This window comes from Pelodiscus sinensis, chromosome 32 (assembly GCF_052426305.1).
Source record: "Pelodiscus sinensis isolate ZL-2025 chromosome 32, ASM5242630v1, whole genome shotgun sequence".
Lineage (NCBI taxonomy): Eukaryota > Metazoa > Chordata > Testudines > Trionychidae > Pelodiscus > Pelodiscus sinensis.
Genome location: NC_143083.1, coordinates 15699422 through 15714786, shown reverse-complemented (window position 1 = coordinate 15714786; position 15365 = coordinate 15699422). Strand labels below are relative to the sequence as shown.

Sequence of the window (15365 nt, the reverse complement as noted above, 5' to 3'; positions counted from 1 at the left end):
CATTTGTTTCATAGATAAAGGGAGGAATGCTTCTTCATATGTGACACTAGGGATGTAAAATCCTGTTTAATTGGCTAATGAGTTAAATATATGTAACTAGTTAATTAAAAGGGAGGACGTGGGGGTGGAATGCCCACCCCGCTACAGGAAGGGGCTGCTCCTCCCCTGCCTGCAACAGACCCCCTGTGGGGCTAGAGCAGCCTTTGCCTGTGACAGGCAGGGAGCTGTTCCAGCCCCACCAGTTAGCCTCACCTGGTTAAACTTTCACATCCCATCTTGACACCAGCATCACTTCCAGGTCCCGCCCCTGCAGGCCCTCATCTGCAGTGTGGGCAGCCCCTGTCTGTGTTAGCACAGGGGCGATGAGGTTCCCAGGCCTAGCTGACATGGCAGAGAGCAGCAGGCCCGGGGAGTGTGCTGGTGGAAGGCTGGTGCAGCCCAGAGGATGCTAAAGCCACTGAATTGCAGTCTATGCTAAATGGGGGTCGTACCTGCTGGAAGAGCAAGAAGCTTGGTTATAAAAAATACCACTCCCAGGGCGAATACTGGCTCCTGCCAGTCACAGCTACCAGCGCCCAGCCCGCCCCATAGCAGACCCCACAGCGCCCCTGCTCCCCAATGGGCGCCATCTCCCCGCCTCCGCCAGGGGGCGCCAGCGCCGCCTCTACCCCCGCCCTTCATGAAGTCACAAATCCCCGCCTCCCTCGCAAAGGCTGCTGGGAGCTGGAGTCCTCCGCCTCCGGCCACGCCCCCCGCGCGCAGAGCCGCAGCCTGCCATAGGTTAGCGCGAGCGCGCTGGGGCGGAGTGTGGCCCCGCCTCCCGCGAGCGGTGCGGAGCCGTTCCCGGCGTGCCCCGCGCGGCAGAGCGGCCGTGAGGCGAGGCGGCGGGATGGCGCGGCCTGTGCCCAGCTCGCACAAGGCGCTGCTGCTGGAGCTGAAGGGGCTGCAGGAGGAGCCCGTCGAGGGCTTCCGGGTCACGCTGGCCGACGAGGGCGACCTGTACAACTGGGAGGTGGCCATCTTCGGGCCCCCCAACACCCACTACGAGGGCGGCTACTTCAAGGTGGGGACCGCTGGGGGTCCGGTGGGGGGGGGGGGACACTGCTCCTTGGGGTCCGGTGGGGGGGGCCCGGTGGGGGACGCTACCCCTGGGGGTCCGGTGGGGGGGGGGTGGGGGGGGGGGGGGACGCTGCCCCTGGGGGTCCGGTGGGGGGGGCCTGGGGCGGGGGGGGACACTGCCCCTGGGGGTCCGGTGGGGGGGGGCCCGGTGGGGGACGCTGCCCCTGGGGGTCCGGTGGGGGGGGACGCTGCCCCTGGGGGTCCGGTGGGGGGGGCCCGGTGGGGGACGCTGCCCCTGGGGGTCCGGTGGGGGGGGCCTGCGGGGGGACACTGCTCCTTGGGGTCCGGTGGGGGGGGGCCTGCGGGGGGACGCTGCCCCTGGGGGTCCGGTGGGGGGGGGCCTGCGGGGGGACACTGCTCCTTGGGGTCCGGTGGGGGGGGGCTGCGGGGGGACGCTGCCCCTGGGGGTCCGGTGGGGGGGGCCTGCGGGGGGACACTGCTCCTTGGGGTCCGGTGGGGGGGGGGGGGGGGCTGCGGGGGGACGCTGCCCCTGGGGGTCCGGTGGGGGGGGGGCCTGCGGGGGGACACTGCTCCTTGGGGTCCGGTGGGGGGGGGGGGGCCTGCGGGGGGGACGCTGCCCCTGGGGGTCCGGTGGGGGGGGGCTGCGGGGGGACACTGCCCCTGGGGGTCCGGTGGGGGGGGCCTGCGGGGGGACACTGCTCCTTGGGGTCCGGTGGGGGGGGGCCTGCGGGGGGACGCTGCCCCTGGGGGTCCGGTGGGGGGGGGCCTGCGGGGGGACACTGCCCCTGGGGGTCCGGTGGGGGGGGGCCTGCGGGGGGACACTGCCCCTGGGGGTCCGGTGGGGGGGGGCCTGCGGGGGGACACTGCCCCTGGGGGTCCGGTGGGGGGGGGCCTGCGGGGGGACACTGCCCCTGGGGGTCCGGTGGGGGGGGGCCTGCGGGGGGGGCTGCGGGGGGTCTGTGGGATACTGCTCCTGGGAGGGGCCGGCCGGCGGGTGGGGCCCCCTGGGCGCTGAGGGGTTCCTGTGCTCCGGGCCCCCTTCAGGCCGGGCTCACGGGGTGTCCGGGAGACTTGAGGGGCTCTTGTGAGGCGGTTTCTTCTGGGGGGCTGTGGCGGGGAGGGGGGTGTTTCCTGCGGGGGGGGTGCCAGTGAGCTGGGGGGGGCTGAGGGATCCAGTTTGGGTGGGTGTCGCTTTCCCTGTCATTTCTGCTGGGCTGGGTCTTAATTCCCAGTAGCTCTGGAGGCTGCTCCCCACCTGCTCCCTGGCTAGAGGAGACACCATTGGAAGAAGCCCCTTAAGTGCCCCCTGGAAGCTGCTTTCCCTTCTGTGTTTGGAGGGTTGCTGGGGTCTCCTAGCGATGTCACGGCCCCTACAGCCCTTCTCCAAGATGTAGGCAAAGGACTCCGGCTCTCTCTGTGGAGAAGAGTTGTTCAGGCCTAGCGAGCCCTTGGTGATAGATGTAGGTCCTTCTCCCAGGGGGAGGAGGGGATGTCATTATGGGGAGGTTTATGCTGAGTGTGTATGTTGGGTGCCGTGTTCAGGTGTGCATATAAATATTGAGTCTGTTTTGAAATTTGGGAACTGCTCCGATTCCTTCCTTCCTTCCCCCTTCTCTCAATTCTGGGCATGGCTTGGTGGAAAAGAGCCCAAGGAGTGAGTCAGCCTAAGGTCTGCTGTGCCCAAGAACCAGACAGGCTCCTCTGCCCTGTACCTGAGCAGGCAGATCTGCCACTGCAATACCAGATGTGCAATCTAAACTGTTGATGAGTCTTCTCCCTGACCTGGTCTTTCATGCTGGGGTGGGACTTGTCTTTCTGTACCCAGGTTGTCAGTGTGAGAGACTGATGTCTCTCCTAGGAAACACAGTTCTTACATGTATCCCCTCAACAGCTTTTGTCTTCCCCTTTTTACATGAGTCTTCTAGACCAACACTTTGATACATGTGTGTGGGGAGGGACAACTTCTCCTTGAACTTGTGTAAATGTCACAGTGCATGGTTCTTAGCAAAGCAGTGTTGTTTTCAAGGATCCCCTTGTGAACTTTCTGTCTCTGGAAGGTTTTGTTCTGATCCTCTCTAGCACAATAAAGGGGATTATTCCAGACCAGAGCTTGCTGCGTGGCCTTGTCTGTCTGTGGGGAGGGGAATAGCCAGCCGGGGGGGGGGATCTTGTTTCTAAGCCCCCAACTTCTTATTTTCATCCCTCATTTTCTGGGGAAGCAAAAAAGGATAGTCAAACAAAGAGCTGTGATGAAGGTCAAGTTGGTACCATATTTAAAGGGACAGTAGACCTGGGAATAATCCCCCTTCCTCGTGGTTGTGCAGAGGTCTTTGACCCAAGACCAAATTTGTGACTGAGGATTGACTTTGGCAGAGAACAGTGGTGGGTAATGGAGAAGGAAGACATTAAACTGTAGCTCAAATTCAGGCCCATTTTGGGAAGGGTGAGACAGGAAGCTTGTCTGAATTCAGTGCAGCAAAGCAGATGTGTCTGTTTTACACTAATCTTTTAATAGCTGTTACCCATGGCCCAGCAAGGCAGCATCCTGTGGTGTTTGTAATTACAGAAGGGTCCTAAACCTCATCTGTGATTGCCTTCCTGAATAGGTTCTGTGTTGGGATTGTGGGTCTGGAACCACCGAGGTAGGGTGGGGTGAGAATATGCCATGCAGTGAAACAGGATTATTTGATGGAGCCAGAAGCATTTTAGTTGACATTAAAGCTTGTTAAAGGTCACTTTCCAAGCTTTACCAGGACCCCAGAGAGTCTGCTGCAACCCTTAATCTTACCATTTCTTCTGTGGTGGTTGTGCTGTCCTTTCCAAGAGTGGAGTGCTAGCATTCCTCTACCTGCCTCTGGAAACCTCCACAGGGCGAGGGTATCACCCCCACGTGTACAGTGACATTGCTGAAGCTGTGCATCTTTCTGTATGGCTTTAATGTACACAGAAGGTCTGCATGCTGACAGATGGGAGTTCTGGCTCTGCAAGGAAAGGTACAGCTTGGCTTCCCACACACCACTCTGCATGTGATTTCACCTCGAATCAGAAAGCTGAGTGAAAGCCTGTCTCTGGTCCACTTGAATCCTTGGATTCCCTGTTGCTTCTGCCTACAAGCGGGACCCCATTGTGATGGTTCAGTTTGCTAGAGAGCTGGACTGATGTACAAAATTCATAAGGATTTATATTTAGCATCTGAAGTATGTACCTTTGCCAGTTTTTTGCTTGGACTTTCTCAGTGGGGACCGGCTATTCTTAGGGATTAAGTCAACCTGCATTAGCCACAAAGTTCCAATTCTCCACAACAGCTGAGGATCTGCAAGCTTACAGACAGCTATGGCCCTGTCCCATTTTGTAGATGAGGACTGAGGCACATAGGTTGAGCCAGTTGCTTATAGTCACACAGGAAGTCTGATAGTTATGCTAAAACTCAGCTCTTCTAGCTTCAGCTTTGACCAATAGACCTAACAGATGTTTGGGTTTCAAAACCAGCTTTGGTATGAGGTGATGATTTTGTGCAGACATGTTAGAACTGCTCACTTGAATGTAGTGCTTTGAGCTGTTTTTGTCTGAGCACTATCACAGTGGAGCTTAAGGATGTTAAATATCATGTAACTGGCTAATTGAATAGTCAATGCATTTTTGCATCGACTGTTTAGTCAATAGGGTGGCACTGCCCCCTTTGTAACACCGCCACGGTGTTTCAAAGGGGAAGCGCCGCATGGAGCCTGGGATCAACTGGGGACTCCCCAGCTGACCCCGGGCTCCATGCAGTGCTGCTGCTTTGAAACACTGCTGCAGCATTTCAAAGCAGCAGCGCCACATGGAGTCCAGGACCCTTCCCCCCCCCGCCCCTGCTACCTCTATCTGACAGCGGCAGCAAGTGGTGAGGAAGCAACTAGTCAACTATCCTGTTGACTATCCAATAAGCAAATACTTATCGGATAGTCAGCTAGTCCTTAACATCCCTAGTGGAGCTAAGGCTGTTGGGGGTTTGTTTGTTTGTTTCATGTTAATCATTTGGATTGGGAGCAGTAGCATTAATTTCAGAATGTCCTATGAGGTTTAGCTGATTGTGTTCAAGTGTAACATGGTATCTAAGGCCAGTATGTTTCATTCATCTACTTTTGTGGGGGGGGGGGGGGTGCAAGGAGCATGGATCAACAATCTATAATCCCCAACAACCCGCTCTCCACCACTGCTTCCCCCCATGCCTTTCTCTTATTACTAGAAAAACGTAAACAATTAATAGTCTAGTAACACCTTAAAGACTAACAAAACATGTTGATGGTATCATGAGCCTTCGTGCTTACAACCCATTTCTTCAGATTAGCACCTTAAAGACTAACAAAACATGTAGATGTCATCTGAAGAAGTAGGTTATACCCACAAAAGCTCGTGATACCATCTGTGTGTTTTGTTAGTCTTTAAGGTGCTACTAGACTATCTAAGTTTTTCTAGTTAGACTAACTTGGCTACCCTTCTGAATCTTATTACTAGATAGAGGTTAATGGGCTACTCCACCCTGAATAGTCCTTTGAAATGTGTTAACTACTTATGCTAAACAATCTGTTATGTCTTTTATATTTATCTGTGACAAAGTTTCCCAGACCTGAGCTCTGTTAAAGCTCAAAGCTTCTTTCTGATACCAACTAGGGATGTAATAGTATAGCTGATTAACCGATAGCAAAAACTTATTGGTTAATGCTATAGACTACATGCATTCCCCCACCTTGCCAGTAAATTATTTAGCAGGCTGGCCAGCAGCCCAGCTCAGTCCCGGCTTGCACTGAGTCTGGGACCTACTCTTCTGCTGCTCTGTATTAAAAGTATATTAGGAGCCAGGAAGGCAGGCATTCCCCCGACTCAGTTTTGGCTCACAATGGGTCCAGAATCCTCCCTGGACAGGGGCTGCTGCCACCATAGCAGAGGCAGTAGTATGGGGTGCCACGCAGGAGCTGATCCATGAGGGAAGGCAGTTTAAAAACCAGCTCCTCTAGAAGACTGGCTGCTTGTTGCCCCATGGTGCTGTGTCTTATACAGAAGCAGCCGCAGCACAGAGTGGCAGGAGGCTCCTCTGGAGTGGGGCTGGAACACACTGTCTGCCAGTCCCACCCCCAGGGACTATAGAGTAGTTGAGTAACCAATAAGAATTCATGAGGTTAATTGACTATTCAGTTAACCGATATTTAACATCCCTATTAACAACAGAACTTGGTCCAATAAAAGATACTTTCTGGTCTCGCTAAGATCCTGGGACTGACACAGCTACAACAACACTATGGGAGCACCTGTCCCAGGATGGGCCAATATTCCTAGGATTGAATCAAGTTAAGATCTTACTTCAAAGCAGCTCTTAAATTGTCCGGCTCCCTGACTTCTGCATTTATCTTCTAAAGCTGCTGCTGACATGGATTAGCAGTTTATTCAACACCATTCTGTAATATCCTCAGATCTTTTCTTTATGCTGTTACTGGCATTTGGGAGGGAATGTGGTTGGAAACCATGACTGGGTTTAGGATTCCTGAGTTGTGTTCCTGTCACAATCCACTAACTTGGCGAGTTATTTAACCTTGACTGTTATGTCTGTAAAATGGTGAAACTTACCTGCTTGCCAAGAGACTTAATCTTTATTAAGAGCTTTTAAGCCTGTAATGTGAATTGCTCTAAAAGTGCAGAATGTTTCTTGACGTTCTGCAAAGGGTAAGCAAAGCTCTCTACTCTTAGTTCCGTTCTCTTGTCACCTGTAGTGATAGCAGTTGAAACTTTTAGACAGAGTCTAGGTTTATAGTATTGTTTTAAATATAGAACAGGAAGAAAACTCCAGTGGTTATCAAGTCCAGTTCTCTGGACTCATGGCAGGACCAAGTCCTGCCATGAGAATGTCCCTGACAGGTGTCTGTCTAACCTGCTTTTAGAAACCTCCAATGATGGAGATTCCACAACCTCCCTAGGCAGTTTTTCAGGGCTTAACCTGCCCAACAGTTAGTAAGCTCTTCCTAATGTCTAAATTGTGCTTGCTGTTATCTAGTCCTGACTATATTAGTGTCTAGGCCCCAAACTGAAATCATCTTTTGAAACTAAGCAACTTCTATACCCACGTCTGTAGTCCTGTCAACCGTGAACAAGCCATTCTGGGTTTTATTGTGCCAGTTCTGCTGATCTCTTGTTTGTTTCTTCGTCTGCACGTTGACCTGGCTTCACTTCAGTCTGTGGAACAACGTCCAGAGTTGAAGATTCTCACTGGAGCTGCTCCCTGCCCATGATGCAGTGGACCCAGCTGGAGTAGCCCCCATAGCATGGTGCAGCAGGCCCGTCCTGGCTGGAGCAGCCTCAGCCACACTGGCCTGCTTAATCAGCTAACTGGTGAAAAAGGATTTTACATCCCTAATTCTCACCTAAACCGAGTCCATTTTTTTAGATGCAGGGGAGAGGCTCAACCCATGTTAGCTATTTCCGGTCTCTAAGGAATTAACCCTGAAGAACTTGTTAGGCAGAAAGCCTGAAGTTCTTGCCTTAAGCTATTATAATACCGTAAGAATAAAGTTTGCCACTTGCAATGTCTCCAGTAAACACAGTGACTGCCAGCAAACCTGACCTAGTTGTCAAGCTGTGTGGATGTCCAAAGGCGCACCTCCATAGATTGAAGGCGAAAATTTGATCTGTGGGCAGTCCCCTAATGCCTGAATGACAAAAGTACTGTCTGGAGGGTCACAATTTTCTGGGGCCTTCTTAGCATTTCTTTCCATCACCACAAGAGTCTTGTGGTTTGGTTTTGTTTTGTTTTTTTTCCCTCATACCTGGCTGGCCTCTTGAGCAGTGACTCATCCCTCTTCTGGGAGGAAACAGTAGGTGTCATAGGGAAACCTGTGGTGGGGAAATGGTAGGGAACTGGTAGTCTGCTGAACTCTCCTGAAGAGGGAGAAGGGGGGGTTGGTGGTGGGATGGGGGGTATATGGAGGCCTTATCACTGTATTGAAGCCAGTATTGCTGAGTAGCAAGGCGCTCCCCTTGCTAGGGGATTACCTGGCTCCATCCAACAATGCAAAGCTGCAGGGATTGAGCTGCAGTGCTCCAAGGGGAGGGATTTCTTGGGGTCTGTTAACACCTGAGGCAGTTGAAAGAGCTGGTTTCTGCCTGACCTTCCATAGCACTGTCTGCCAGTGCGTCTCATGAGCATGGTCATATCCTTCCAATTATACACCCTTCCCCAGGGAAGCTATTATCCTCCTTTCACAGGTATGGAAAGAGGCAGAGCTAGTGATTTGCTATGACTCATCTCGGAATAGTATTTTAATTTTCTGTGCCTTTTCTCTAACCATTCAACTATGCTTCCTCCCCCACCCACCCTGATGCAGTAAAGAGAATCTGGTAGCTTTGGATTTAGCTACGCGGTGCAAAATGGTGCTGGTGCTCCCACTGGACAAGGCTTAACTTAAAAAAACAACAAATGGTCTGGTAGCACTTTAAGACTAACAAAACATGTCGATGGTGGTATCCGCTTTCGTGGGCACAGCCCACTTCTTAGTCACTACTTGCTGGAGGTGCAGTGGGGAGGAATGTGTCTCCTCTCTGTGTGCAGAGCGCCAGTGGGGCATACCTGGGCTGCATGTACTCACAACTCATCTGGTGTTGTGTACAGACTTGACTTGAGTTCTTCAATTCCCCCAGAAGCATCAGCATGTCTGTCACTCGCCCCACAGCTGCTACTAATGAATGCTTTTCTTCCCAGGCTCGCCTCCGGTTTCCTATTGATTATCCCTATTCGCCTCCTGCCTTTAGGTTCCTGACCAAAATGTGGCACCCTAACATCTATGAGGTACGTCACACAGAGTATCTTCTCGTGCTCCCCAGGACAGATTAGATTTCTAGTTAGCTGCCGCAGTGGCACCAAGCCCTCTGGATGACTTTTGAGTATTGACCTCAATGCTGTGTCAAACACCAACCTGTATTGAGATGTCCTGGGGCTTGTATTGGGGGGTGAGGTTAAGTGAATGATCTCCTGGGGTGTTTTGTACCGATCTCGTTGAGTGCTGAAAACACAGCAGCCAGCTCAGGCTGGTCCTTGTCTCGGACAGATCACCTCTTTTGGAATCCGTTCCAGAAGTAGTCAGTCTGTCCAATCTTGCTGTCTCCGATGCTTGTCTTGTTTGCCCACAGCACCTGGCTGGAATGTGATCATGCTTTGTTAGCTCCATGGACAGACAACTGCTGTGGCTAAGTGCAGAAAGTATTTAGAGTTCACAGTGTTCTGTGTGTACTTGCCTCATTCAGAGCCTGGGGGATATGGCCATGCAGGCAGGAAGCTTCTCAACAAGTGTCCCAGAAGATCAGTGTTTTGCACAAATTACTCACGGGCATTCCATCCATTACCTGCCCTACCTGTGTGCAGTAACTCTGGCTCTCTCCAGTGCTTTAAGGGCTGGCAGGTGGCAGGTGGGCAGTGGGTGTGATTTAGATCAGTGCTTTAAATCATCACAGCCAGGATGACTGAAGTGAACTTCTCCCTACAGACTCTCTGCACGGTGTCATATCTGTACTGGCTCAGACTACAGGCACATCTCGGTACAGTTCAGCTGCTCTGTGAGGCCTTTCAGGCTAACTGAAATCTGCCTGAGCTGCTGGCTTACGGGAGGCCAGGAGATTGGTCTGAAGATAGGATGGCTGATTCTCTGGGCACTGGTGACAGTGGTTGCTCTCAGTTCTCTGGTATTTGTCAAGTCACTGGGTAGCATTTTCCTCACAGCCCTAAGAGCAGAAGGGGGAGGCAAGCAATCAGGAACAACATGCAAAATAAATCCTACAGCTTGTAGATGGTTTGCAGTGTTCGGATTTGGGACATCAGTGCCTGTGCAAACAGATTTTCTCTGTGCTTTCAGACTGGTGATGTCTGTATTTCAATTCTTCACCCTCCGGTGGATGACCCGCAGAGCGGGGAGCTACCTTCCGAGCGATGGAACCCAACCCAGAATGTACGGTAAGATTGTGTGTGGAAGGGAGGCATGCGCTGGAGGCAAGATGCTCTGATGCAGAGGTTGGAGGAGGTGCCCAAAGGCAGCAGCTGGGAAAAGTGCTCCTAATCCCAGAGGTCATGGGAAATACCTAGACTTAATTTCTTTTGAAATTCAAAGGCAAATCAGTTCCTTACAGACTGGATACCAGCACTGTTGAAAGGCAGCCTAAGCTGGCAAAGGGTTTGAGACCAGCTTGGCTTCTGATTGGTATTCAGTTACTCCTTCAGCTTATGAAGGCCATGGTGTCTGACCTGCTCCTGGGAGTTAGGATGTGTCCACTGTTGAAATACACAAGGGAAGTGGCTGCTGCTCTTGCAAACTGTCCGTGTTCTATTAAACTCCTGGCCATGCAGAAGATACTGTGATTTCCAGTCCCTGTCAGATCTGGGTGGTGCAGGTTAGCCAATCTCCTGTCTTGGCTCTTACCACTTATTAACTCTTTCAGGACCATCCTTCTGAGCGTGATCTCGCTGCTCAATGAGCCCAACACCTTCTCACCAGCAAACGTGGATGCCTCTGTGATGTACAGGAAATGGAAGGACAGCAAAGGGAAGGATCGGGAGTACACAGACATCATCAGGTGCGTGGCTTGTCAGAACTTGCATTTGAGCAAGAGGGGCAGGAGTATCTTGCTTTTAGACTGCCTTATTTGGGAGTCTAAGCGGCCCCGCACAGATTTTGGGGTGAACACCTGTGAGGTGGCTGAATGCAGGAGGGATTCTTGTTCCACTGTTGCTATAGTCCTGCTGTAGTGCACGCTGTGGTTAACATCATGAAAGCCCACTGCTACCAGCAAGGTTGGGGTAACAGAAGATGAGAAGTTTTGCAGAGAAGAAAGCATGCAGAGATCTCAGATGCAGAGTCTGCCCTGCATGCAGCCTAGCAAAAGCATGACAAAGGACCTAGCCAGGTGGGAGGTGCTGGTCTGGAGCAGAAACTGCTGTTAAACCCTGCAAGCCTAGGATCTAGGCCTTGCTCAGCCCTTTGACTTAGTATGAGGCCTGTAGCAAGTCTCTTCTCCTTCCCTGTACCTCAGGTCAAAATGGGAGGGATGTTGTGAGGCTGGCCTCTGAAAGGTGCTAGGGGAGCACCAATAAGAGCTCTCAACTTGGAGGTGGTAGGGGCAGGATGGTAATGGAAAGATTTTATCTGAGTCACACACTTAGTATCTGGGCTGGGCTGTTTTTGTTTCCACACTAGATAGAGATGTGGATCAGAGCTCTGCGCAAACAGGCAGGCCTGCTCTGGGCCCCTCACACCATGAGACTTGCCATGGTACTGATGGTAATGCCTCACTCAGTGACATGTCGAGTGAGTCTGGTTTTGGCAGGCAGACACCTTCACACTAGGGATGTAATAGTGGAGTCGATGAACCGATAAGCAAAAGCTTACAGGTTAATGCTATAGATGACATGCATTTCCTCCCCACCCCTTGCCAGTAAGTTTTTTAGCAGGGTGGCCAGCAGCCCAGCTCAGCCCCGACTTGCACTGGGTCCTGGACCTACCTCCGATGTGGCTCTGCATTTAAAGTGTACTAGGAGCCAGGTGGGCAGGCAGCCTGACTCAGTTTCTGCTCCTGCCGGGTCCGGGGGCTCAAACCCTCCCCGCCCAGACGGGCTGCCTATAGAAAGTTGACTCACTGATAAGAATTCGTGAGGTTAATCAGCTGTTCAATTAACCGATATTTAACATCCCTACTTCACGCTGTGCCCCACTGGAATGTTCAGAGTGCGACCCAGAGCAGTGAGAGCTTGTCACCGCTGCCCTACAACCTCAGGAGCCTTGAAACACGCTGCTGCTGTCTTCCCCCTTGTCTGCTGGCTGGAGCAGCAGACAAGCATGTGCTGAGTCTGTCCAAAGTCAGCACTAGGCTGGTTTAGATTACAGCAAAACGAGTTTGTTAACGGGGCATGACTTTAGTGACACCAAGTAAAAGGGTAGAGATGGTTAGAGCCCTGCGCAGATACAAATATATATATACCCGGAAATGGGGATAGAAATCGGTATCCGCTGATCCTGTTCCTTGGAGACACTTCAGCCAAAGCGACGAGGAGTCAGATGCATCTGACGAAGTGGGTCTTTGCCCACGAAAGCTTATGCTCCTACACTTCAGTTAGTCTGTAAGGTGCCACAGGACTCCTCGTCGCTTTTGCAGATTCAGACTATCACGGCTACCCCTCTGATACTTTCAGCCAAAGGTGAAGGATGTAGTGCCACCGCTCCAGGAACCAGCACCCGGTGCTGGCAGCTTCTCTCAGCCCTGTGGCTGTATTTACCCCCGAGCTGCATCTCTTGTCTGGGGTTGTACAGCCCCACTGGTGGTAGGGCTGGGGAGGTACAGCTGCATGGCCAGGAGGAGCTGCTGGCACAGGGCACTGGCTCCTGGGAGTGGCGGCACTAGACTACACGCCTGAGAGTAGAGGCCTGATCTGTGGATACCAGTTTCCTGTCTGTGGATATCCACATCCATTGGTAGACATTTGTGTCTGTGCAGGGCTGTAGAACGGTTACAAGCAAAAACGAAAAACGTTTACAGTGACTAAGGCTTAACAAAGCAGTCTTGGTTCCAGGTGGATTTCTTCCAGACATACAAGATGCTGGTTTCCCTTGTGTTCCTAGCAGAAAGATCTTTGCCTAAGCAGGTTTCTTTCTTAGATTCAGTTCCTAGCAACTTCATTTCCCCCTGGTTGAAAGACCCATCTTGAGGAGATTGCAAGAGCTCTAGGCTGGCCCCTTGGGCTAAGATGGCTTCTTCTCTCCTTTGTATTTTCCCAAACTCCATGCCTGTGGACTTCCCATCTCCCTGCTGATTCATGTGTAAATTGGGCTTGCTCTGTTGTTGGTCACACCTTGCTTAGTTTCAGTAGAGACTGGTAAGTAGCTGTCTTCCCTCAGGCATGTGGAGAGGGAAAATCTTTCTTCCTCTGTTTGGCCAGTTTTTAAGGTGTGATATTATTTTGTATTGATATTTACTCAGTGTTACCTCATAGAGTTCACCGTGACATCGCCAGTCATTAGCTTTCGTAAGACTTTGCTATGTTTTGTAGACAATAGAAGTGTCTTGTAATTAAATCAACTGATTTACTTATCATTCAGGGTGGAGCTTGACCTTTTATGTAAATGTACCTCTATTGCCTTTGCCTGAACACTAGGCTGGTCAGATGAACAAAAACAGTTCCTTTGACAAAGGCAGTTGGCTTATGTAGAGCTTGCCAATCCTCCTTCTGTGACCTGTTTGTGGCTTTGCACGGACCCTGTACATACACCGCGGAAGAGTAATGATCAGTGAGCAACTAGCTTTCGAACGATATCTTACAGGAGACAGTTCAGGTGCTGATTGTGACAACTGTGTGTTAGGGGTAATACGAATGTCAGGCCTGACGAGCTGCTGACAGAGTAGCAAATGACTCCTGGGCCTCTCCACGCCCATCTCGTGCCTTTGTAGAGCATAGAACCCAATGTGCTTTCTGATCCCTAGAGTTGTGGGTGTGCATCAGTGCCCGTTGGCAGAACGAGTGAAACATGGACGTTAGCCTGCAGGGCTAGTGGACTGGCACTTCTTGGCCTGCCACCTTGAGTGAGTAACTGCTCCATGTCTTTGCTATGTTCTCATCTGCTCCTTGCCCCTTTCAGGAAGCAGGTCCTGGGCACCAAGGTGGATGCTGAGCGGGATGGTGTGAAGGTCCCCACCACGCTGGCCGAGTACTGTGTGAAGACCAAGACTCCCACCCCAGATGAAGGCTCAGACCTCTTCTACGACGACTACTACGAGGATGATGAGATGGAGGAGGAGGCAGACAGTTGCTATGGCGATGAGGATGATTCTGGCAACGAGGAATCCTGACGCCCTTCTGGCAATTGCAAAACTTATCATAAACTATTGAATTTTACCTCAACTAGGACACAAACTGGCTTGAATTTAGGATCTGTCAGCCCTGAAATTAACTCTCTACCTCACAGGGAGACTGTTCTGCTGTAAAGGAAAAACCACAACTGTCTTTGTAAAAACCCTGTTTTATAAACTTCGGGGGGAGGGGGGGTGAGATGCAGAGTGTTTACAAATCCACCTTGAGCTGGGAACCCAGCAAGCCTGGTTACACTAAGGAGACAGCCACAGACAACCTGGCAAATCATGTGTGGGGCTTGGAGGGGGTCTCTTTGTCTTAAAGGTTTCTGGGAGGTTGGGGAGAGGTGGCGAGATTGGGGAATGCGTGTGCTTACGGCTAGTTTGCAGCTGGTGATGAATTAATCGATATGGGATTGATCAGAGTGGTCACCGGTCCCTCCCCTGTGCTTCGTTGTTAGTTTCAGTTTTTCCATGCAGGTGCGGCTCTGCAGAACCAATCCGGGTCATCTGAGGGCAGTGGGCTTAGCAAGCTGCCAAGCCAGCATTAGTCTAGTTCCCTAGCTCACTTACTCTAGGGCCTTTCTGCCGCTCTGCGGAGCCTCTCTCTGGCAGTTGCCACGCTTTGGGCAGCAGAGCATTGTGTGAAGCTAGCAGGGGTGGGGAGAAGTGTTCCAGGGCAGAACATCCAGGCTGCAGGCAAGGGGGGGGTGTTAGTTCTTAACTGGGTGGGAGGGGGGTTAATTTCCAATCTTTTTGCTTCTGGTTTTTTTTTTGCAAAGTATTTAATAAAGTACTTTAAGGGACTGGCTGTGTGCCACGTGGCCACTAGGGTGTGCTGCTGCCGCGCACTCTGGGAATCTGCTGCTGAGCTTTGGTGATTTGCCTGTGGGCCCTGAGCACTGTGTTTATCTTTACCCCTTTGGTGACTGTGACAGGGGAAGGGGCTTCTCTGCAGCGCATGGTGCACGCTGCCCTGAGTGAATGAGAGAAGGCGTTAGGGTGTGGGGGGGACACAGAGCAGCCACTAAGCAGGTCCCTGCTGTCTGGTGACTGCATGGTCTGGCCTACAATGATAAGAACAGACTAGATCCCCTAGCACTGCGCCCATGCAGGGCCAAGGCCTTCGCCCATCTCCCTAGCAGGATCGTGGCCATGGGGCTCTCAGGCTGCTGGGCGGGCTGGCCGGCTATCTCTGCACTTCAACAACTAAGGATGTTAAAACACTTCACTGTGTAACTCCGGGCCCACTGCCCGGCCCGCTTCCCCGTCCATCGCAGCAGTGAGGTCCCACTGCCTAGCTGCCAGCCCCTCTATGCTGGAGATTGCTCCAGCCCAGTGCAGCTGGCTGCCAAGGGCTGACTAACTGGCAAGCATACCAATAAGCCTCCTGCTTCCCAGTTCACTGTTTAACAGCCCTACTCGACACT

The 15365-nt window shown here is 52.2% G+C and overlaps 1 protein-coding gene across 1 annotated transcript; it reads left to right on the top strand.

Moving 5' to 3' along the window:
* The first annotated feature begins 738 nt into the window (after positions 1-738).
* On the top strand, positions 739-14607 carry CDC34 (cell division cycle 34, ubiquitin conjugating enzyme). Its single transcript, XM_075902588.2, has 5 exons — positions 739-1063; positions 8810-8896; positions 9957-10054; positions 10537-10671; positions 13725-14607. The coding sequence occupies exons 1-5, from the start codon at positions 890-892 to the stop codon at positions 13933-13935; spliced, it is 705 nt and encodes a 234-aa protein (XP_075758703.1). The 5' UTR covers positions 739-889; the 3' UTR covers positions 13936-14607.
* The last annotated feature ends 758 nt before the right edge of the window (positions 14608-15365 follow it).